The sequence below is a fragment of the Lithobates pipiens genome, unplaced genomic scaffold, assembly GCF_037356315.1.
Source record: "Lithobates pipiens isolate NorthernLeopardFrog02 unplaced genomic scaffold, aLitPip1_a1.2 Scaffold_22, whole genome shotgun sequence".
NCBI lineage: Eukaryota > Metazoa > Chordata > Amphibia > Anura > Ranidae > Lithobates > Lithobates pipiens.
Genome location: NW_027507784.1, coordinates 87453960 through 87478299, shown reverse-complemented (window position 1 = coordinate 87478299; position 24340 = coordinate 87453960). Strand labels below are relative to the sequence as shown.

The 24340-nt window shown below is 48.8% G+C and overlaps 2 protein-coding genes across 2 annotated transcripts in view; one reads left to right on the top strand and one right to left on the bottom strand.

The window, feature by feature from the left end:
* Positions 1-11039: 11039 nt before the first annotated feature.
* Positions 11040-15047, bottom strand: LOC143925678 (acyl-coenzyme A thioesterase THEM4-like). The gene is made up of 6 exons (XM_077450141.1): positions 15004-15047; positions 13719-13825; positions 11898-12036; positions 11655-11808; positions 11409-11519; positions 11040-11199 (listed from the first exon to the last, which is right to left on the bottom strand). Exons 1-6 carry the CDS (start codon positions 15023-15025, stop codon positions 11040-11042), a joined length of 693 nt encoding a protein of 230 aa, XP_077306267.1. The 5' UTR covers positions 15026-15047.
* Positions 15048-22304: 7257 nt separating this feature from the next.
* GMPPA (GDP-mannose pyrophosphorylase A) overlaps positions 22305-24340 on the top strand; it is a 37023-nt gene continuing 34987 nt past the window's right edge. The window contains exons 1-2 of the mRNA XM_077447839.1: positions 22305-22518; positions 23734-23783. Coding sequence (XP_077303965.1) covers positions 23744-23783 — 40 coding nt within the window. The 5' untranslated portion in view covers positions 22305-22518; positions 23734-23743. The remainder of the gene's footprint in view (positions 22519-23733; positions 23784-24340) is intronic.

Here is a 24340-nt window from a genome sequence, read left to right as displayed (position 1 = left end):
TCAGAAACCCCTCTTACATCAGCTGTCCCTATCAGATTCCCCTTTTACATCATGTGTCCCAATCAGAGTCCTCCCTTACATCATGTGTCACCATCAGAGTCCCCTCTTACATCAGGTGTTTCCTTCAATATCCCCTCTTACATCAGGTGTCCACATCAGAGTCCTCCTGTACATCAGCTTTCCCCATCAGAATCCCCTCTTACATCAGAGTCCTCCCGTACATCAGGTATCCCCATCAGAATCCCCTCTTACATCAAGTGTCCCCATCAGAGTCCTCCTGTACATCAGATGTCCCCATTAGAATCCCCTGTTACATTGGGTGTTTCCATCAGACTCCACTTTTACATCAGGTGTCTCCAACAGAGTCCCCTCTTACCTCAGGTGTCTCCATCAGAGTCCCCTCTTACCTCAGGTGTCTCCATCAGAGTCCCCTCTTACATCAGGTGTCTCCATCAGAGTCCCCTCTTACATCAGGTGTCCCCATCAGAATCCCCTGTTACATCAGGTGTTTCCATCAATATCCCCTGTTACATCAGGTGTTTCCATCAATATCCCCTTTTACATAAGGTGTCCCCATCAGAGTCCTCCCGTACATCAGGTATCCCCATCAGAGTCCCCTCTTACATCAGGTGTCCCCATCAGAATCCCCTCTTACATCAGGTTTCCCCATCAGAGTGCCCCCATGCATTGGGTGTCCACATCACCTTATATGCGTTGTCCCTTATTAGAGTGCTCCCTTACATCAGCAGTCAATAATGAAAATCAAAGCAAACAGGCAAACGGCTAAGTACCAGTGGCGGCTAGTGCTCAATATTTAGGGGGGGGGGACTTCCCGCCTCACTTGCACTACCGCGCCCACCCCCCACGCACAGCAGGAGACAGTCGAGAAGCCAACGATCAGTGGCCTTACCTTAGGCTGCTCCTTGCTCCAGCTTGTAGTGGGAAGTGCCGGGCCATTACTTCTCCAGGATGTGGATGTGGTGCTCCCTTACATCAGTAGTCCCCATCAGAGTGACTCCCTACATCAATTGCCTCCATTAGACAGGCTCATGGATCAGCGGATGCACACTCAGAGACCTGGGGTGGGGGGGGGGGGGGCGCAACTAAAATCTGGGGGCCCTACCCAGCACCACTCTAGATCCAGGCCTAAATGTCAAACACATTTATGCGTGTTGCTCAAATTTTGCCTGTAATTCTTCTAATAGAGTAATCCTTATGATCCTTACCACTGTCTAGTCGCCAAAATGTACTATATGTTTTCATTGAGTATCTCTGAAGGCTATACCAAATTTTGGCCACTGGATGGAGCTGATGATGATTGTAAGATGTGATCTATTAGAGGATTTATGGCCAAAATTTGTGTAGCAGGCACAAATGTTTTATGATTAGACCCCCAAAGCTTTTATACAATCACAGAATTATATAATAACTAACAAGGTATCCTGAGGCATTTAAAGGTACACCCTGGTCAATAATGAAAATCAAAGCAAACAGCTAAGTACCAGTGGCGGCTGGCACTCAATATTTGGGGGGGGGGGGCAGCGGCATACAAACTTGCCCCCCCTCACTCGCACTACCGTGACACCCCCCCCCCCCCCATGCACCACGGGAGACGGTCGGGCAGGCAGCGATCAGTGACCTTACCTTAGGCCGATCCTCGCTCAGGCTTGTAGTGGGAAGTGCCGGGCCATTACTTCTCCAGGATGTGGGTCCTGAGGCCCGATTGGCCGGGAGTCTTCTGACCAATCAGGTCTCAGGGCCCGTTTCCGAATTGTCCGGAAAGAGAAGTAGGAAGACATTTGCGAACATTAAAATTCGCTAATGTCACACAACTGGGTGGGCTCAGGGAGCAGTACTCTGCATCCTGAGCCCACCCTTTCTTGAAGCCAGTTAGAGCCTCAGGCTCTAATCACGTGCTTCAAAAAAAAAAACCCATTGAAATGCAGGCATCTGGCTCCCTGTGTGTAGATTAGAGGACGGGTGCATGGATTGGGGGGGGGGGGGTGGCGCCCCTGTGTCCCTAATGGTGCGCCCGCCACTGGTAAGTACACAGATAAAATACATATGTAGAGGGTGTTTTACCTGCCAAAGGATTTTTATTACTGTCCATCCAGTCCTGAGATTTACACAGGTCTGCCACACAGCACAGCCCCTGAGAAGACCTGATTTTTCTGCATTTAAGTTACATTTGCAGGTCTTGTTCCTATCCTCAGCCTGTGACTGGACAGGAAAAGGAGAAGCAGCAGCCTGATGAGCCCATCTCTCTGTCGCTGTGCTCTCTCCTCCTATCAGCACATGAGCACTGCAACACAATTGATGGGCAGTCATGTTGGAACAGGAAGGGGCCATCTCCAAACTGTTCCCACAAAGTTGGGAGCATGAAATTGTCCAAATTGTCTTGGTATGCTGACGCTTTAAAGTGGAGTTCCAGCCGCAAAAAAAGTTTTTTTTTTTTTAAAGTCAGCAGCCACAAGTACTGTACAGTAGCTGCTGACTTTTAATTAGGACAGTTATCTGTCCAGGGAGCTCGCGATGTTGGCCCCTGAGGCCGATCCATCCATCGGATCGGGTGCAGGCGCCACCATTATGACTAAGGGAAACCAGCAGCGGAACCTTCAGGCTTCACAGCCGGTTTCCTACTGCGCATGCGCAAGTTGCACGGCACTTTGTGAATGACCACTTTGTCTTCTGAGACACACACACATCCCAGAATGCAGCGGGGGAGAAGGAGGAGGGCTCGCCACAGAAGAGGACATGACCTACTTTGCCGCGGTTGGGCTAGGACGGAAGTACACTATGTAGTTCTATAAAAGGCTGCAAAGAAAAAAAATAGGTATCCAAAAACGATTGGTGGAGGGGTGGTCTTTAGTTTTAGACCACCTTATAAAAGTGGGTGTAACGCTTTAAGAGATCTCTTACAACCCCACACCATAATCCCCCCTCCACCAAATGATTTGGACCAGTGCACAAAGCAAGGTCCATAAAGACATGGATGAGCGAGTTTGGCATGGAGGAACTTGACTGGCCTGTGTAGAGTCCTGACCTCAACCTGATAGAACACCTTTGGGATGAATTATGCCGTGTACACACAATCTGAATTTCGGCCAGCAAAAGACAGATGAGAGCTTTTTGTTAGAAAATGCGACCGTGTGTGTGCTCCATCTGAATTTTGCTGGCCGAATTTCCGCCAGCAAAAGATTGAGTGCAGGTTCTCAATTTTTCAGACGGAAATTCAGATCGTGTGTATGCAATTCCGACACACAAAAACTCACGCATGCTCAGATTCAGCTACGAGACAGAAGCTATTGGCTACTGGCTATTGAACTTCCTTTTTCTAGTCCCGTCGTACGTTTTGTACGTCATCGCGTTCTTGATGGTCGGAAATTGATGTGACCGTGTGTATGCAGGACAGCTTGAGCGAAATCCCGTTGGGAAAACCATCAGAGCTTTTTCCAACCAAAATTCCGATTGTGTGTAAGCGGCATTAGAGTGGAGACTGCGAGCCAGGCCTTCTCGTCTAACATCAGTGCCTGACCTCACAAATGTGCTTCTGGAAGAATGGTCAAACATTCCCATAGACACACTCCTAAACCTTGTGGACGGCCTTCCCAGAAGAGTTGAAGCTGTTATAGCTACAAAGGGTGGGCCAACTCAATGTTGAACCCTACGGACTAAGACTGGGATGCCATTAAAGTTCATGTGCGTGTAAAGGCAGGCGTCCCTAAACTTTTGATAATATAGTGTGTGTGTATATATATATTAATATATATATATTTACTTTTTTTACAGCATCTTTTTGCTAATATAAAAAAAAAATGAAAGTACTTGACATGTAAATAATAAAAGAATGAACCAATCATGTCACGGTCAGTGAAGATCATCCCGTGAATGGAGCCGCCCAGGACCTGCGCTGGAATCTCTTCTGAAAACAGAGCGTCAGCCACAATCCGCAGTGTCTTCTTCATGAGTCACCTTCTAAATATACCCGGCATGCCCATATGTGGTGTCACTGGCTGCGACCCCCATGCTGTGATGGGTGACAGGTGTTTATTACTGAAGGGAAACAGACCAGGCGGAGGATGGGATTTCAGGCCTGGCTGCCGGGACTATTCTGTCTCCTTCCAAGAGCTGCACAATCGTGGGGGCTGAAATACGGCTCCTCTACACTTCATCAGTGCCACCTGTCCTCAGTGCCACATCAGTGCCACGTGTCATCAGTGCCACATAGTGCCATCTGTCATCAGTGCCACGTGTCATCAGTGCAACATAGTGCCATCTGTCATCAGTGCCATATCAGCGTCACATGTCATCAGTGCCACATATTAGTGCCATCAGTCATCAGTGCCACGTATCAGTGCCATCTGTCATCAGTGCCACCTGTCAGTGTCACGTGCCATCTGTTACCAGTGTCATGTGTCATCAATGCCAGGTATCAGTGCCATCTGTCATCAGTGTCACGTGTCATCAGTGCCATGTATTAGTTCCATCTGTCATCAGTGCCACATATTAGTGCCACGTGTCATCAGTGCCACATATTAGTGCCATCTGTCAGTGGCATGTGTCATCAGTGCCACGTATTAGTGGCATCTGTCATCGGTACCACGTATCAGTGCCATCTGTCATCAGTGCCACGTCGGTGTCACGTGTCATTGCCCTGGTGCTCCAGGGCCTTCAAAAGTGTAATAGGTAGTCAACAAGTTAGATGTGTAATATATGCTCCTAGAACACGTGACGGTGCTCCCTGCATGTTGGGCCCCTCTATGTGGCCAGGCTGTGGAAAAGTCCCACACATGTGGTATCGTAATACTCAGGAGGAGTAGCAGAATTTATTTTGGGGCATTATTTGTGGTATACACATGCCACGTGAGAGAAATAACCTATTACAATGATAATTTTGTGGAAAAAATTTAAATAAAATAAAAAATCTTAATTTTGCAAAGAATTGTGGGAAAAAATTACAACATCAAAAACCTCACCATGCCTCTTACTAAATACCTTAGAATGTCTACTTTCAAAAAAGGGGTCATTTGGTGGGTATTTGTACTTTCCTGGCTTGTTCGGGTCTCAAGAAATGAGATCGGCCACCAACACATCAGATGTGATCAATTTTGTGTGATTCGCACCACAGCTTGTAGACTCTCTAACTTTCACAAAGACCAAATAATATCCACTAATTTGGCTTATTTTTACCAAAGATATGTAGCAGTATAAATTGTGGCCAAAATTTATGAAGAAAAATTAATAATTCGCAAAATTGTATCACAGAAACAAAAAAAAACGAATTTTTCTTTGTTTCTGTGATACAATTTTGCGAATTATTAAAAACCCCAGAGGTAATCAAATACCACCAAAAGAAAGCTCTATTTATGGGAAAAAAAAGGACAAAAAATTCATTTGGGTACAGTGTTGCATGACTGAGTAATTGTCATTCAAAGTTTGAGAGCACCGAAAGCTGAAAATTGGTCTGGGCAGGAGGGGTGTTTAAAGCGGGAGTCCACCGGGAGTTCCGCCATTTTTTTTTTTAAAAGCCAGCAGCTACAAATACTGCAGCTGCTGACTTTTAAAATAATGACACTTACCCGCCCAGCGCGCCCGCGATGTCGGCACCCAAAGCCGATCTCTCGATCGTCTCTCGGGTGCTGCCGCCGCCATCTTGGGTATGGGAATCAGGAAGTGGAGCCTTTCGGCTTCATTTCCCAGTTCCTTACTGCGCATGCGCGAGTCGCGCTGCGCAATAAGGATGGTCCCGCTGCCTCTGGGATCCGTGTGTTTCCCAGCAGGCAGCGGGGGACTTTCGTAAAGGGGTGTAATCTACGCCCCTTTCCGCAGATAGCTATGCCGGAAGTGGGTGCAGATACCTGTACTGTACAGGTACCTGCACCCCCCTCCCCCCTAAAAGGTGCCAATTGTGGCGCCGGTGTTGTAAAATTTCATGCGACCCGTGATTTTCGCTCACCCCGTCACTTCCGGTGAGGCTACGTCATTCGCACAGCTGACGGCGGGCCTTTACTGCGCATGTGTCAATCCCCTGCCCTTAACAGCGCATGCGCTGTAGATTTATTCTCACGGTGGAGAAAAATTATAGCCTCGAGTGGGCGGAGACTTGCGGGTGGGCGGGCGGAGCTGAACAGATGGTGAGAACGTCCCCGCCCACCCCAAGATTTTCTTCACTGGTGAAGAAAAATCATGGCTTCAAGCTGTGAACAACAAGGCTCAGCGGTCCTACGCAAGAAACACACCAATTTTGGCCACAATGAATATACATAGTAGGAGAGCCACTATATGCACTTACTATAAGATTTTTTTTTTTTTTTTTTACCACTGCCTGTTTTTGATCTTATAATATGTGACCCCACAGTGCACAATATGGGGGCCGGTGACCCCACACCCCAGAATATGGAGGCCGGCTCCACCGGTGACCCCACACCCCAGAATATGGAGGCCAGTGACCCCATACCCCAGAATATGGAGGCCGGCTCCAGCGGTGACCCCACAGTGCAGAATATGGGGGCCGGTGACCCCACAGTGCAGAATATGGAGGCCGGTGACCCCACACCCCAGAATATGGAGGCCAGTGACCCCACACCCCAGAATATGGAGGCCAGCTCCACCGGTGACCCCACACCCCAGAATATGGAGGCCAGTGACCCCATACCCCAGAATATGGAGGCTGGCTCCAGCGGTGACCCCACAGTGCACAATATGGGGGCCGGTGACCCCACACCCCAGAATATGGAGGCCAGCTCCACCGGTGACCCCACACCCCAGAATATGGAGGCCAGTGACCCCATACCCCAGAATATGGAGGCCGGCTCCAGCGGTGACCCCACAGTGCAGAATATGGGGGCCGGTGACCCCACAGTGCAGAATATGGGGGCCGGTGACCCCACACCCCAGAATATGGAGGCCAGTGACCCCACACCCCAGAATATGGAGGCCAGCTCCACCAGTGACCCCACACCCCAGAATATGGAGGCCAGTGACCCCATACCCCAGAATATGGAGGCCGGCTCCAGCGGTGACCCCACAGTGCAGAATATGGGGGCCGGTGACCCCACAGTGCAGAATATGGAGGCCGGTGACCCCACACCCCAGAATATGGAGGCCAGTGACCCCACACCCCAGAATATGGAGGCCAGCTCCACCGGTGACCCCACACCCCAGAATATGGAGGCCAGTGACCCCACACCCCAGAATATGGAGGCCAGCTCCACCGGTGACCCCACACCCCAGAATATGGAGGCCAGTGACCCCATACCCCAGAATATGGAGGCCGGCTCCAGCGGTGACCCCACAGTGCACAATATGGGGGCCGGTGACCCCACAGTGCAGAATATGGAGGCCGGTGACCCCACACCCCAGAATATGGAGGCCGGCTACACCGGTGACCCCACACACCAGAATATGGAGGCCAGTGACCCCACACCCCAGAATATGGAGGCCGGCTACACCGGTGACCCCACACACCAGAATATGGAGGCCAGTGACCCCACACCCCAGAATATGGAGGCCGGCTCCAGCGGTGACCCCATAGTGCAGAATATAGGGGCCGGCTCCACCGGTGACCCCACACCCCAGAATATGGAGGCCAGTGACCCCACACCCCAGAATATGGAGGCTGGCTCCAGCGGTGACCCCACAGTGCAGAATATGGAGTCCGGACTCATCAGTGACCCCAAAATATGCAGGCTGATCTCACTGGTGACCCCACATTCCAGAATATGGAGGCCGGGCTTACTGGTGATCCTGGAATATGGAGGCTGATCTCACTGGTGACCCCAGAATATGGTGGGTGGAGCCACACTCACTCTTCTAGGGGTTCACTAGGTCTTGCAGGTTTACATGCCATCACTCACCCTTAGGAGTCCCTCCTGCCACGTCTCTACCAGGTGCTGGTCTGTGAGCGTCTATTAATGGGTAGCAATGTGGCTGGGACCGGCTGACAAGGCTGCAGAGAACAATATACAGGGGCCCCCGATCCATAGAATGGTGGAATCCCCATATACAAGGCTGCCCCCCCCCCCCCCAAAGTGTCCACCAACTCAGGGGTCCCCAGCCTCAGGTGGAGGACAATGCCAACTTCTCTTGTCTAGTTTCAGGTATGGGGGAGAAGATGGGACTTCCGGGCTCAGGATGTGTCTAACAGGAGAAGAACAAAGAAAAGGATGGGGGGTGATGACACATGGCATGGAGAGGATGGGGGATGATGACACATGGCATGAAGAGGATGGGGGATAACAGATGGCACATGGCATGGAGAGGATGGGGGATGATGGCGCATGGCATGGAGAGGATGGGGGGTGATTGTACATGGCATGGAGAGGATGGGGGTGATTGTACATGGCATGGACAAGATGGGGATAACCATTGTTAGGTTGAACTGGTGTGTGTCCAGCTGGGGAGATACCTCTCTTAATCCTGGAGAACCTTCCTCTTCTCTCCTCATCCTGGAGACCCTTTCTTGTGTCTCCTCATCCTGATGACAATTCCTCTTCTCTCCTGATCCTGATGACAATTCCTCCTCTCTCCTCATCCAGGATCCTTGTCTCCAGGATGAGGAGAGAGGAGGAATTGTCTCCAGGATGAGGAGAGAGGAGGAATTGTCTCCAGGATGAGGAGAGAGGAGGAATTGTCTCCAGGATGAGGAGAGAGGAGGAATTGTCTCCAGGATGAGGAGAGAGGAGGAATTGTCTCCAGGATGAGGAGAGAGGAGGAATTGTCTCCAGGATGAGGAGAGAGGAGGAATTGTCTCCAGGATGAGGAGAGAGGAGGAATTGTCTCCAGGATGAGGAGAGAGGAGGAATTGTCTCCAGGATGAGGAGAGAGGAGGAATTGTCTCCAGGATGAGGAGAGAGGAGGAATTGTCTCCAGGATGAGGAGAGAGGAGGAATTGTCTCCAGGATGAGGAGAGAGGAGGAATTGTCTCCAGGATGAGGAGAGAGGAGGAATTGTCTCCAGGATGAGGAGAGAGGAGGAATGGTGTCCAGGATGAGGAGAGATGAGGAATGGTGTCCAGGATGAGGAGAGATGAGGAATGGTGTCCAGGATGAGGAGAGATGAGGAATGGTGTCCAGGATGAGGAGTAGGAATGGTCCTCAGGGTGAGAAGAGGAGAGGAGGAATGGTCCCCAGCATGAGGAGTAGGAATGGTCCTCAGGGTGAGAAGAGAGGAGGAATGGTTCCCAGCATGAGGAGAGAGGATGAATGGTTCCCTCGAAGAGGCAAAAGGAGTTATGTTCCCCAGGATGAGGAGAGGAGGAACGGTCCCCAGGATGAAGCGAGAGGAGGAACGGTCCCGAGGATGAAGCGAGAGGAGGAACGGTCCCCAGGATGAAGAAGATACAATGAAGGTATTTGCAACACTTGAAATGCTGTGAAAATATTTTCTGTATTTATTCAGTTTAAATAAACGTCACATACAATAATTATGAACGATTATTAATTACATTTGGTTGGGAGGAGGCAAAGAACAGGGCTGTACAAAAACGGGTACATGGTGGGGGCGGGTTTGAGGTCATTGCACCTAGAAAAAAGGGACCGCTACAAAAGATCAATCCAAGAGAGCGGTGAGTACATTATAAAAAAGTTCTCCCAGGAGGGTTTCTATGGTACGGGATCTGCTGCCCTCTAGTGACAGACAGGATACATTACAGTACAAAGTGCAGCTGCCAACCAACAGAATCTGTAACATTTCTTGAGGTCTGAGATGTGCAAATTATAGTCGGGCTTCAGATTCTCCTGACTTCAACATAACGTACAAAGCTGGAGGAGAGAAAAAAAAAAAGTGTAAATTGTCAGAACAACAACAAGAGCAACAGAAAAGGCAGAGGAGGGAGGAGGAGGAGGAGGAATGAGAGAGGAGCAGCAACAGAAACAGCAGACAAGAAACCGGAATGGCAGAGAAGGAGGGAGAGAGGAGCAGCAACAGGATCAGCAGACAACAGGGATGGCAGAGGAGGGAGAGAGGAGCAGTGACAGGAACAGCAGACAAAGAAACAGGAGTGGCAGAGGAGCAACGCTAGGAATGGCAGAGAAGGAAAGAGGAGCAGCAACAGGAACGGCAGAGGAGCAGCGACAGGAACAGCAGACAAGAAACAAGAGGAATGGCAGAGGAGCAAAGCCAGGAACGGGAAAGAGGGAGAGAGGAGCAGCACCAGGAATGGCAGAGGAGGGAGAGAGAGGAGCAATGACAGAAACGGCAGAGAAGCAACGTCAGGAACAGCAGACAATGAAGAGGAACAGCAGAGGAGCAACGTCGGGAGCAATGACAGGAGAGACAGAGGCGGAGCAGCAACAGAGGAACGGCAGAGAAGAAGGAGAGGAGCAGCAACAAGGAGGGACAGAGGAGCAATGTCAGGAATGGCAGAGGAGCAGCAACAGGAACAGCAGAGGAGCAACAAAGGAGCAGTGTCAGGACCAGCAGACAAGAAACAAACAAAAAGGAATGGCAGAGGAGCAATGACAGGATTGGCAACGACCGGAACGGCAGACGAGCAGCGACAGGAACAACAGACAAGAAACAAGAGGAATGGCAGAGGAGCAATGCTAGGAACGGCAGAGAAGGAGGGAGAGAGGAGCAGCAACAGCAGGGACAGAGGAGCAACAACAGAGGAGCAACACCAGGAATGACAGAGGAAGAGAGGAGCAATAACAGAAACGGCAGAGAAGCAACGTCAGGAACAGCAGACAATGAAGAGGAACAGCAGAGGAGCAACGTCGGGAGCAATGACAGGAGAGACAGAGGAGGAGCAGCAACAGAGGAACGGCAGACAAGAAGGAGAGAGGAGCAGCAACAAGAAGGGACAGAGGAGCAATGTCAGGAATGGCAGAGGGGCAGCAACAGGAACAGCAGACAAGAAACAGGAATGGCAGCGGAGCAACGCCAGCACCGGCAGAGGAGCAACAAAGGAGCAGAGTCAGAAACAGCAGACAAGAAACAGGAATGGCAGAGGAGGAGGAGGGACAGAAGAGCAATGACAGGAGCGACAGATCAGAAACCACAGATGAGTGACAGGAGAGACAAGAGAGGGAGGAATGGAGTTACAGAATGAAGATTTCCCAGCAGTAGTCCTCACCGGTGGCCTCGCTGTGAAGCACAGCGCTGTCATGACTGCGGACCTGGCATCTGGTGTAGACTTTCTGACCGTCGACCTTCTCCACTCGGCTGTCTATGAGGACTGTGGATCCCAGAGGAATCGGACTACAGACACAAAGAGAACCTCATTACACCTCTCTGCTATCACAGCTTCAGAACATCAACAACTCCTACCCCCCCCCCCCCCGCGAGAGTCTCCCCAATATTATTCTTCCCCTGTCACTACCACATCATCACCGCCGGCCATCGATTGTACAATCTCCTGACAACCATGTAGTGTCAGGTAGGTCCTCTTCTCCCCCCTGGGCGCTTACCTCCGATAGTCGAGGTTCAGGTTGGCGGTCATAGCCGGTCCGATGCTGTTTACAATTCCCGCCCCCACGGTGGAGTCTACGATGGTGGCGATGCAGCCCCCGTGTGTGTACCTAGAAGAAGGCAAGAGGGGACGCGAGAGGTGGAAGGAGAACAAGGAGAGCCCGAGGAACCAAAGGATTCTGGTTAGGGTAGGCTCTGCGAAGAAAAGAAAAAAAGAAAAAAAAAAAAATGAAAATAACGCTCACCCTGCGAGGCCCCCCAGATAGGGCCCGGGCTGGAATATGCAGACTGTCCTCTTCTCCGCCTCGTTATAGAACATACAATACTCAAAGCCGATTCCTTCCTGGTCCAGGTTCCTGGTGAAGAAACGAGTTTCCCCGTCGGCCTCCAGGCTCATACCTGTACAGGAGGAGGTCAGAGGTCACCAGAGGAGCTTACACTCTAATGTCATCCCCCACCACAGCCAAACACTATTCTTATTCTTGTACTCGATCTGCTGCCAGCGAACTCCTCGTAGGAGGGAAGTCTCCTCCAGCTCGGGTCTCGGCTCAGCTCCTCGTACAGCCTCTTGGTTTCGGGGTTCCAGGTGGGGTTGGGCACGGCGTAGTCCCGCGGTTGGAGGGCGGCCTGCAGATTTAAAAATAAATAAACAGATGTCAGACCTGTGCCCTTCGCTTTGGCTTTTCTATGATTGGGAGGGTTAAAAAGAAGACATTCTGGGTGGAGTCTTTGGTGGATATTCAGCCTATAGGAAGCAGATGTTTGGGATCACCTCCCACTGACAGCGATCACCGTCCCGCGGTCAGGGTGTGAGCGGCACTAGAGGTGTGTGCAGAACATTCAAATTTCTTACGTTACCAAATTTTGGTTTCAGAATTTTAGTTAAAAATTTTAATTTTGTTTATTCATTTTCTGACAGATTCCACAATTTTTTGAAAAACAATTTGAACTCGTAAAAAACAAAAAATAAAAAAAACAAAAAACAAAACAAAACAAAACCCAAAACAAAACACAAACACCACACGATCAATGATTCAAATTCTGTGTGAAGAAATAGCTGGTTGCTAAGGATCGGGCTGGGGGCGCCGTCCGCCACGTCCTTAGCAACCGACGACTCGTTGGCTGTCAGCGGGATTCCCCACTGACAGCTGAAACGTAAAAACAAATGAGTGCTGGCAATAGAAAATCCTGGAAAAAAAAACAAACCCCCCCCCCCCCCCCCCCCAACAACCAACCCTGCATGGGCACCAGCCCCCCCCCCCCCCCCCCGATGGGGAAGAGGAATAAAAAAAAAAAAAAAAAAAAAAAAAAAAAAAAGCATAGGGGTCCGGACCTTTATCCAAGCATGCAACCCAGGAAAGGGGGAAGGGGGGGTGTATGAGCAAGTGCCCCCCCACCCCAAACCATACCAGGTCACCATACCAGGGCCCTGCCCTAAGCACCATGCTGATGGGGACAAGGGCCTCTTTCCAACAACCCTGGCTGGTGGTTGTGGGGGGGGGACCCCAGATCCCGCCCTACCCACCTATGTGAATGAGTATGGTGTACATAGATCAAAAATAGTAAATAAAAAGTCCCCCCCAGGCCCTTATCCGATGCAGACCGAGGGGCAGGCAAGGAAAGGGGGGGGGGGTATTAGCAAAAAAACAAAGGATTCCCCCCCCAGATCCCACACTACCTCCAACTATGTGAATGAGTATGATGTACGTAGTACCCCTACCCTTTCCACCCCAAAAAATTTAAAAATAAATAAAAACCCCTTTCGAACGCTCCACGCTGTTGAATGTCCGACGGTTCTTACATGGCTAAGGGGTGGCCCCGCCCCTGTGACATCACCAACCAGGTAACGCTGGGCTGTTGATGTCACAAAGGGGGTGGGGTGTTTTACATTTCAGCCAGTAGGGAAGCCCGCTGACAGCTGATGACTCATTGGTTGTTAAGGAGGCGGCGGCGGCCACCCCCCCCCCCTTTAGCAACCAGCTATTTCTTGACACAGGATTCGAATCGGTTGACCTTTTTGTTTCTCCCCCTCCCCCCAAACGATCCGAATCCAAGTCGTACATAAATAATTTGGAATGGGTGAGAAAACGATGAACGTAAATTAAATTTCAACAAAAATGTGTTACCATTTCATCTCCGAGATTCAGATACATCCGAATGGCTACAAATGTATCCAAATTTATATCCAGAGAGGCATAGTGTCTATGGGGCTCCGTCCGGCAGCAGAGCGCGCACATTAGGTGGCATGCCCCTCCCCCACTGGGGACACTCCAGGCGGTTAACCCCTCCCCCAACCAATCAGTACTCACAGGGAATAGGTGTTCATGCTCTACCCTGGCGGCGGCGGCGGTGGAGGCGTGGCGGCAGACGGCAGCGCCGCCCTGGATGATCCTGGAGATTTCGTACAGCATGGTGCCTGAGAGAGGAGACAGGAAGGAGATGAGACGGGGACACCGACATCAATCTATACATTATCCCCCACACTGGAGGAGTACTACATATCCCAGCATGTGTCCCCCCCCCCCCCCACACACACACACACACACACACACACACACACACACACACACCAGAGCACTACCTATCCCAGCATATCCCCTCCCCCACACCAGAGCACTACATATCCCAGCATGTCCCCACCCCCACACCGGGGAACTACATATCCCAGCATGTCCCCCCACCCCCACACCAGAGCACTACATATCCCAGCATGTCCCCGCCCCCACACCAGAGCACTACATATCCCAGCATGTCCCCTCCCCCACACCGGAGCACTACATATCCCAGCATGTCCCGTCCCCCACACCGGAGCACTACATATCCCAGCATGTCCCGTCCCCCCACACCGGAGCACTACATATCGCAGCATGTCCCATCCCCCCACACCGGAGCACTACATATCCCAGCATGTCCCCTCCCCCACACCGGAGCACTACATATCCCAGCATGTCCCCTCCCCCACACCAGAGCACTACATATCCCAGCATGTCCCCTCCCCCACACCGGAGCACTACATATCGCAGCATGTCCCGTCCCCCCACACCGGAGCACTACATATCCCAGCATGTCCCCTCCCCCACACCGGAGCACTACATATCCCAGCATGTCCCCTCCCCCACACCAGAGCACTACATATCCCAGCATGTCCCCTCCCCCACACCGGAGCACTACATATCGCAGCATGTCCCCTCCCCCACACCGGAGCACTACATATCCCAGCATGTCCCCTCCCCCACACCAGAGCACTACATATCCCAGCATGTCCCCCTCCCCCACACCAGAGCACTACATATCGCAGCATGTCCCGTCCCCCCACACCGGAGCACTACATATCCCAGCATGTCCCCTCCCCCACACCGGAGCACTACATATCCCAGCATGCTCTGTGCATCCTTCCTCCACCTAGAACTGAACTACAAAGTCCCAGCAAAGCCCACAAGCTCCAGAACTCAGCCCTCCCTCACCTGCTGGGAGTTGTGATTCTTTTGCTGCTTTAGACCAAAACAGCTCCCCTGCCCACCTCCTCTCCAAACCCCTTCCATTCCACCAATGTCCCTTTTATCAGCATCTTCCAGGACTCGTCTCTATTCACACCTGTCCCTGATTCCGGAGACATTTTCCTGAAGCCTTCGCCTGGAGAAAATCTCCGCCCACTTGAGTGTGATTTTTCACCACCACTTAATATTCAGAGGCATGTTATTAGGGTGGGCGGGGCTGCTGCTGACGTCCTGAGCATCTGTTCAGCTCCGCCCGCCCACCCGCAAGTCTCCGCCCACTCGAGGCTATAATTTTTCTCCACCGTGAGAATAAATCTACAGCGCATGCGCTGTTAAGGGCAGGGGATTGACACATGCGCAGTAAAGGCCCGCCGTCAGCTGTGCGAATGACGTAGCCTCACCGGAAGTGACGGGGTGAGCGAAAATCACGGGTCGCATGAAATTTTACAACACCGGAGGGGGGGGAGGATTCCAATGAGCGGAAGGTCCACTTTAGGGTGGACCTCCGCTTTAAGTGCCCAGTAGGCAAGTGGTTAAAGTGGTTGTAAACCCTTACAGACCACTTTGACCTACAGGTAAGTCTAGATTAAGGCTTACCTGTAGGTCCAAGAAATATCTCCTAAACCTACATGGTTTAGGAGATATTTGCAAAAAGACAGGCACCGCTGTCTATGGAGCATGCGCCGTAGACAGCGGCGCGCAGGCGCACTGAGCATGCTGCTGCAAACGGCGATATACTGTTAGTGGCGGCTCCCGTGCGCATGCCAATCACAGCGCCGGAGCCACGATACCCGGAAAGAAGATGGACGCTCCGTGGAAGAGGGGACAGCAGTGACATTGCTGGCTCCTGTGTCAGGTAAGTGACACATAATGGCCTACTATGCGATGCATAGTAGCCCATTATGCATCACCTTTGCAGGGAAACAAAGAGGAAGTAAACCCATCAGGGTTCAAACCTATAACTAATGCTGTTCAAATTATCTCTGAAAAAAATGGAAAAGAATTGTTCCTAGTCCTGTAACCACTAATGCCGCGTACACACGACCGGACTTTCTGGCAGAAAAGGTGCGACGGTCTTCCTGACAGACTTTAGGCGGAGTTACGACGGACTTCCGAACGAACAGATTTGCCCACACATGAACGGACTAAAGTCCGTTTCGAAAGTTCATTCGATGAAGTACGACGGGACTAGAAAAGGAAGTTCAATAGCCAGTAGCCAATAGCTGCCCTAGCGTCGTATTTGGTCCATTGGACCAGCACACAGACGAATGGTTTTCCCGATAGGAATTGAGTCCATCGGACAGATTTGAAACATGTTCTATTTCTAGGTCCGTCTGAAATTTTTTAATGAAAAACTATCGGATTATCCCACACACGATCGGACGTCGGACCTATTCTGCCAGAAAGTCCGGTTGTGTGTTTACGCGGCATGAGAAAAGGCTAATGGAGGATGACCAGTGAAGGCCAATACAGCAGGTGATTAACAGGAGGGTCCTTTTATCGTATCCTGAAGGCACTGACATATATCTAATAGCAGCCAGCAAAACACTACGACAAGTGTAAATCAAAAAATAGGTGAAAAGTAAAATTTTTGTGCAGTGCACCAAAAAAATTTAAAAATACATGTATATACAAACTAATGTACAATGTGCAATGACCGCAAAGACAACCTAAAGTCCGTGTGCCATTTTATAAAGGTTGTTTTGAAACATAAACATAACAGTCTTTGAATAGATAGTGAAAACAATAGGCATGAGCGATTAGTTTAGTACGAAGCGAAAATTCGTGTGAATTTCCGAAAATTCATACGAATCCGAAATACGAATTTTTATGCATACGAATTCCGGACGAATTATGAAATTTTGTTTACAAATTTTGGATCCAAATTCATAACAAAAATTCGTAATTAATGAAAAGTTAACAAACCTAAAAATTAAAAACCCAGGAAGTCAGCACAGCACAGGGATGGTGAGAACCCCTCATAATGATAAATTCATCATAACGAAAATTCGTAATTGTTACAAAAAGTTAATGAACCTAAAAGTTAAAACCCCAGGAAGTCAGCACAGGGATGGTGGGAACCCTAAGGGGAATTTCTATGCTTACGAATTTCATCCGCAATACGAAATTTCGTTACCGAATTTCGGAATTTCGGATCCAAATTAACAGAAACATGACTGGTGTTTTGTTCACCAATCAGAGGAAGTCAGCACAGCACAGGGATGGTGGGAAGCCCTCATAATGGGCACAGCGGGTGTACACTCAGACCCGGGAACTCAGCACAGGGATGGTGGGAACCCCTCATAATGGACAGGTGTACAGACCTGGGAACTCAGCACAGAGGTGGTAGGAACCCTATGGGAATTTCTATGCTTATGAATTTCATACAAAATCCGAATTTCAGATCCAAATTAACAGAAACATGACTGGTGTTTCGTTCACCAATCAGAGGAAGTCAGCACAGCACAGGGATGGTGGGAACCCCTCATAATGATAAATTCATCATAACGAACTTTCGTTACTTTTACAAAAAGTTAACAAAACTAAAGGTTAAAACCCCAGGAAGTCAGCACAGCACAAGGATGGTGGGAGCCCCTCATAATGATAAATTCATCATAATGAACTTTCGTTATTTAACGAAAAGTTTACGAATATAACGAAAATTCGTATTTCGTACGAATCTGAATTGAATTTCATACACGAACTAGGAAATACAATTTTTTTTTTCGTATAGAACGAAACGGAACGAAACAAAAAAAAAATTGACGGCGCCCATGTCTAGAAAACAAATTGTGTAACTAGAGGTGGGATTCCAAGTGACATCAATGTTGAGGTGAAGAGACAGACAATAGAACCACCACCGGTTAGTGAGGAGGCTTACCGGAGTGAGAAGACTCAAATGGGCATATGCTCAGTGAGCTAACAAGGCTTATGGTGCAACCACCAAAATATGGGACCTCCACATCTGGGCTCCAGATCAAGTTGTAAGACAATCCAATTGGTCAAGAGATGTCACGAGAAGCAGTCCTCAGAAGCAGCCAACTTGTCAGACTAAATCCTCTCAAGTGTTCAAAATAGCATGACTGTTGGTCTGGGTCCTGTGTCTCTTCTTTCGGGTTTATCGCTCTGAAGAGATCAGGGAAAAGCAGGAAGATTCAACTCACAGTTCCACCTTTTATAAAGTCTGAGTGTTCTCCTCTGCTAAAGGTGATGGACTGGTCAAGCAACCCAATAAACCCTATTGAGCATCTGTGGGACATCCTCAAACGTAAGGTGGAGGAGTGCAAGGTCTCTAACATCCACCAGCTCTGTGATGTCATCATGGAGGAGTGGAAGAGGACTCCAGTGGCAACCTGTGAAGCTCTGGTGACCTCCATGCCCAAGAGGGTTAAGGCAGTGCTGGAAAATAATGGTGGCCACACAAAATATTGACACTTTGGCTTCAATTTGGAAATTTTGACTTAGGGGTGTACTTACTTTTGTTGCCAGCAGTTTAGACATTAATGGCTGTGTGTTGAGTTATTTTGAGGGGACAGCAAATGTACACTGTTATACAAGCTGTACACTCACTACTCTACATTGTAGCAAAGTGTCATTTCTTCAGTGTTGTCACATGAAAAGATAGAATAAAATATTTACAAAAATGGCAAGTCACAAAGGAAGTTGTGATGGGATTTAGTGGTGTCAGCTTCCTGGCTGTGCTTTGTGGCAGGAGGTTGTAAATTATCAGATCAGCTAAGCAGAGGCTTTGTGAATTGGAAGTGTTGCCCATAAAGTGTGTCAGGTATCAGCCCTGAGCTGGGTCACCTGCTCCGGTGGTGGTGTTGGTGGGGGGAGGGGGGTGTCATACACCATTGTTTTATACAGTAGATATTCATATTGTTCTTTTAATTGCTATATATTAGTTATGCTTAACCAGTGGCTTAACCAGTGGCGGCCGCTCCATATGGGGCACAGGGGGCTGCCCCCCATGCCATTTATTAGGCCCCCTAATGTACATGCGGGGCACCAGAAACATGAATTCCAATGGGTTTTGTTCCTTTAAGCACATGACTCTAGCTTGAGGCTATAATTAGCTTAAAAAAAGCCCACCCACTTGTTTGGCAATTGCAAATTAATATTTACTAATTTTGTTTTATACATTGTTAGGAGATTTTTCCACTTTTACCATGGCTGCCTGTCTGTCTCCCCAGCACCGGGTTCCTTACATGGCTTCATTAGCTCTCTCATAGGGGTTGCTGGACGGTAGAGCTGCACAATTAATCGTCAAGAATCTTTATCGCGATCTTGACTAAAGTGTTTCACAATTCTTTCTATGCAAAGAATTCTCTCTGCTCTTCTGAAGCCATCAAAAGAAAGGAAGAGAAAAACTGAACAGTCTGCCAAGAATCAAAACATTCTTTATCAGTTGAGCTTAAGTATAAACATTGTAACAATTTGTCAATGGAATAGACTTTGTTTAAGTAAAAGAAGGTTTAACCCACTTAAAGTGGTTGTAAACCCTTACAAACCACTTTGACCTACAGGTAAGCCTAGATTAAGGCTTACCTGTAGGTCCAAGAAATATCTCCTAAATCTATACGGTTTAGGAGATATTTACCTGAAGACAGCCACCGCTGTCTACGGCGCATGCGCCGTAGACAGCGGCGCGCAGGCGCACTGGGTAACCTGCAGATCGCGGCGATATGCCACGAGTGTCTGCTCCCGTGCGCATGCGCGGGAGTGACGTCATCACTGCTCCAGTGAATCACAGCGCCGGAGCAGCGAGACCCACGGAGACCCACCAAGAAGATGGACGCTCTGAACTACAGGGGACAGCAGTGACTTTGCTGGCTCCTGTGCCAGGTAAGTGACACATAATGGACTACTATGCGATGTGATGCGATGCATAGTAGTCCATTATGCTTTACCTTTGCAGGGAATCAAAGAGGAAGTAAACCCATCAGGATTTACTTCCTCTTTAAACACTAAACCTTTTTCTCACATTTGTTGGTTTCAAGTTAAGATAATTTTTTTTTTTTTTGCTAGAAAATTACTTGGAATCTCCAAACATTATATATATATTTTTAGTAGACACCCTAGAGAATAAAATGGTGGTTGTTGCAATATTTTATGTCACACTGTATTTGCGCAGCGGTTTTTCAAATGCAATTTTTTTTTGAAAAAATGACTTTAATAATAATAATAAAAAAAAAAAAATAACCAGTAAAGTTAGATATACACCACCGCTCAAAGGCAGGTCCTGGGAACTCAGAGATAATTGCTCCAGGTGAAGGGATCCGGGTGCGAGCCACAACATGCAGATAATGTGGATAATGACAGAACTCTGGACGGCCGCACTTCAAAGCTAAAACGATGCTTTCTTCAAATAATATTTAGGACACAGCAAATGACATCACAGCGAAAGATGCTAAAACCTGACACGTTTCGCACTAAGGCTAGTACTTACTCATAGCTGGTTGAGCTATGGCAGCTATGAGAAAGCACTAGCCTTAGTGCGAAACGCGTCAGGTGTTAGCATCTTTCGCTGTGATGTCATTTGCTGTGTCCTAAATATTATTTAAATAAAGCATTGTTTTAGCTTTGGAGTGCGGCCGTCCAGAGTTCTGTCATTAGCCACATAACCAGTAAAGTTAACCCATTTTTTTTGTATAATATGAAAGGTTTACGTCGCGAGAATCGTGAGATAATCGCAATCTTTTCATTCTAAGCAAAAAAAAATCGTGATTCTCATTTTGGCCAGGATCGTGCCGCTCTACTGGACGGTAACCTTACATTATATTATCTTATTATGTAATAAAGATTGACTATTAACCTCTTGCCGAACCGATCAGCCGCCATCCTTATACTGCGGCAGGTTAGCTCCCCTGCGCAATAGCTATACAGTAGCTATACATCAGACGCTTTAAGAGCTCTAGGCTCTAGGGGGCATGCGCACGCTGGAGCCGATGTGCGTGGTCACGATGTCCGCCGAGGACCTGCGATCGCTCCTCAGAGAACCAGAAACGGGGATCTGTCAATGTAAACACACAGATCCCCGTTCTATCAGAGGAGTAGAGAGAGATTGTCTGTTCCTGGTGATCCGGAACAGCGATCTCTCTCTACTCCCTGTCAGTCCCCTCCCCGCCACAGTTGGAAAGACCTCACTAGAAAACACTTAACCCCTTGATCGCCCCCCACCCCCCCAGTGTTAACCCCTTCCCTGCCAGTGACATTTATATAGTAATCAGTGGCTATTTTTTTTAGCACTGATCACTGTATAGATGTCAGTGGTCCCAAAAAAGTGTCAAAAGTGTCCGAACTGTCCGCTGCAATGGCGCAGTCCCGCTAAAAATCCTTGATCACCGCCATTACTAGTAAAAAAAATTTTTAATTTATAATAAAAATGCCATAAATCTATCCCCTATATTGTAGACGCTATAAATTTCATGCAAACCAATCAGTATAAGCTTATTGCGATTTTTTTTTACCAAAAATATGTAGAACACATATTGGCCCAAAATAATGAAGACATTTATTTATATATTTTTTTAAATTGGGATATTTCGTATAGCAAAAAGTAAAAAAAAAATATATATATATATATTTTTTTAAATTGTCTGTCTTTTTTTGTTTAAAGCGAAAAAACAAACAAAAAAAACAAACAAACGTAGAGGTGATCAAATGGCGCTAAAAGAAAGCTCTATTTGTGGGAAAAAAAAGGACATCAATTGTGTTTGTGTACAACGTCGCACGACCGCGCAATTGTCAGATAAAGCGACTGAGTGCCGAATCGCAAAAAAAAAAAAAATAAAGGCCTGATCAGGAAGGGGGTAAATGCTTCGTTGGCTGAAGTGGTTAATGTTATAAGTGTTTAATTTTAAGATTTATTTCAGTTTTTTCTTTTTTAATATTCGGATTCATTTTTTGTTATTCGGAGATCTGGATATACCCGAATTACAATATAAACAAATTTTCCCGAATGCTCCGAATAACGCAACAAAACTCATCCAAATGTCAGAAATTTGGACTGAAATTCGAATCTAATTTTACATTGAACTCTGGTCGAATGCTAACTACACCTATTGCTGAAATCAAAGACTGTGTGTGTTATTGGAGTGCCATTTCGAAACAATGCTGCTTCCTCAAAGGAGTAGGATGGCATAAAAAATAAAATAAAAAAACTGACAGGTGTTAGAACCCTTCTTTACTCTATCCAACACATCCCTATATCCCAAATTGGAATGGTCCAGGTCACATATGCAGGCCAATCAGAAAGCAGTCAGACGGAGGTGTGTACTCACTGACTCCTCCCCCCCGTAGCTGTGCGAGGCTGTGACTGGCTAGGGAGGCGAATCAGGTGACTGAAGAGGGGCGGGGCCCCGTCACGTGATCTAAAAACTATTCTACTTTACCAAAAAGCTAAACTTAGCTTCCAAACAATCCGGTTCTCGGTTACCTTAGTTACCAGGGGGTCACGCCCTGTATAGACAGAGCCACCTGACTCCGGCCTGCCAATCAGGAACCTTCCAGCCGGCAAACTACAACTTCCGGCATGCTTCGCGGTGCTGACGTGCCACAGTGAGCCACAGAGGAGGAAGTGGAGAAGAAGAAGAAGAAGAAGAAGAATCAGGTGAGAGCTGCAGGTTGCTGCTTACTGTCATTGTATTGTATTGCATTGGGGGAGAGACAGCCCGACTGTGTGACTGCAGACTTGACAGGCTGGGACCTGTAATTCATTTACAGCGTATGGAGGATGACAGGCCTGGCTGGAGGTGTCACTGAGCTCTGCTTTGTAGATACACAGAGAGATCACCCAGCAGGGGAGCCTTCCCTTCCCCCCTCTCCTCAAAGTCTAAGACCCCCCCTATTCCTCCCCCCAGAGTCTGAGAGACCCCCCTCCGCTCTCCCCTTCCTCCCCCCAGAGTCTGAGAGACCCCCTTCCTCTCTCCACTCCCCCCCTCCCTCCCCCCCCCAGAGTCTGAGAGACCCCCCTCCCTCCCCCCCCAGAGTCTGAGAGACCCCCCCTCCTCTCTCCCCCCCCCCCCAGAGTCTGAGAGACCCCCCTCTCCCCTCCCCCAAGGGGAGCACCCCCACAGTGCTTGATGTGTCCTCAGTCACAAAGAGAGCCCCACACTTCCCCTCAAGTCTACAATAGGTAGGTCCTCGTCCACAAGGGGAGCCCCCCCCCAATACCTATTAGGTCCTTAGCCACAAGGACAGACCCCCCTTCCTTCACTAGTTCCTGGTCAGGCCTCACTGACAATGGGAGCCCCCCCTCCCCAATACCCCAGTCTTTGGTAGCACCTGGCCCCCAAGGACAGCCCCCCTCCCCAGTTCCCGGTAGGTTTTGAACCCCAAAGGTAGCCCTCCCCCCTCCTTGGTAGGTCCTCATCCACTAGGGAAATCTTTACCCCTTTCCCAGCAAGTGGAGCCCGTCCCTCCTCTAGTCCTTGCTAGGTTCTCAGAAGCCATTTCAACCCCCCCCCCCCCCCCCCCGTCTTTGGTAGGTTTTTACCCATAAGGTGAGCCCTCCAGTCCCTGGTAGGTCCTCACCTAAAGGAAGAGCCTTCCCCATGTCCCTTTTTGGAATCTCTACACCCCAAAGGGAAGCCTCCCCCATCCCCAGAAGTTCTGGAAGGGGAGATTGGGCTTTATTTTGTATTGTCCTGTTATTTGCCCGTACCTTGTGCACCGTCCTCTCCTGACCATTGTTACTTTGCTTGTACCAGTAAAAAAACATGTCAGAGTTTCTGAACACTCATCGCTCCACCTGTCGTTCTGTTGTTGAGTTTGTCATCCGTCTCATTTACTGATGTTTTGTGTCTTTTATTTATTTGTTTTGTAGATTTGCAGAAATGTTGAAAGCAGTCATCCTGATTGGAGGTCCCCAAAAGGGTGAGTCTTCACCACACCACTTCTCTGGAAGGTCCTCTAGGTGGGATTGTTGGTGGATCAGATTCCAACCAGATACTGTCAGTTTGTAATTGCTGGGTTTTTTGGGGCCCAAGCTGGGCTCCTGGAGGCCCTTGACCTTTTTGGTTGGCTGCATGCATCTACAGAACAATGGGCGTGTGCACAGGGTGTGCCGGGGCACACCCTAATCACCCTGTGTTATGCAGATTCCCCCTGCTGCCTAGGTCCCCTTCCACGTGCCTCCCCCAACCCACACGCTGCCAGCTTACTGATGGAGAGTGGGGGAAGGGGCTGGTGAAACTGAGGCTGAAGCGAAAAGGACCGGGGAATCTCTGTCCTCAGTCCCTTTTGTTTGTTTCAAAAGTGAGACATCAGGGGTCTGTTTATATCCCCTGATATTTCACCAAAGCCCCCCAACAGGGCCCCTAAAACAATTATAATATAATATTGTAAAAAAAAAAAAAGATAGATAATAATATTGTGGAGAAAAAAAAAAAAAGAAAAAAAAAAACTTCTGACACCCTCTACTGTCCCACTGA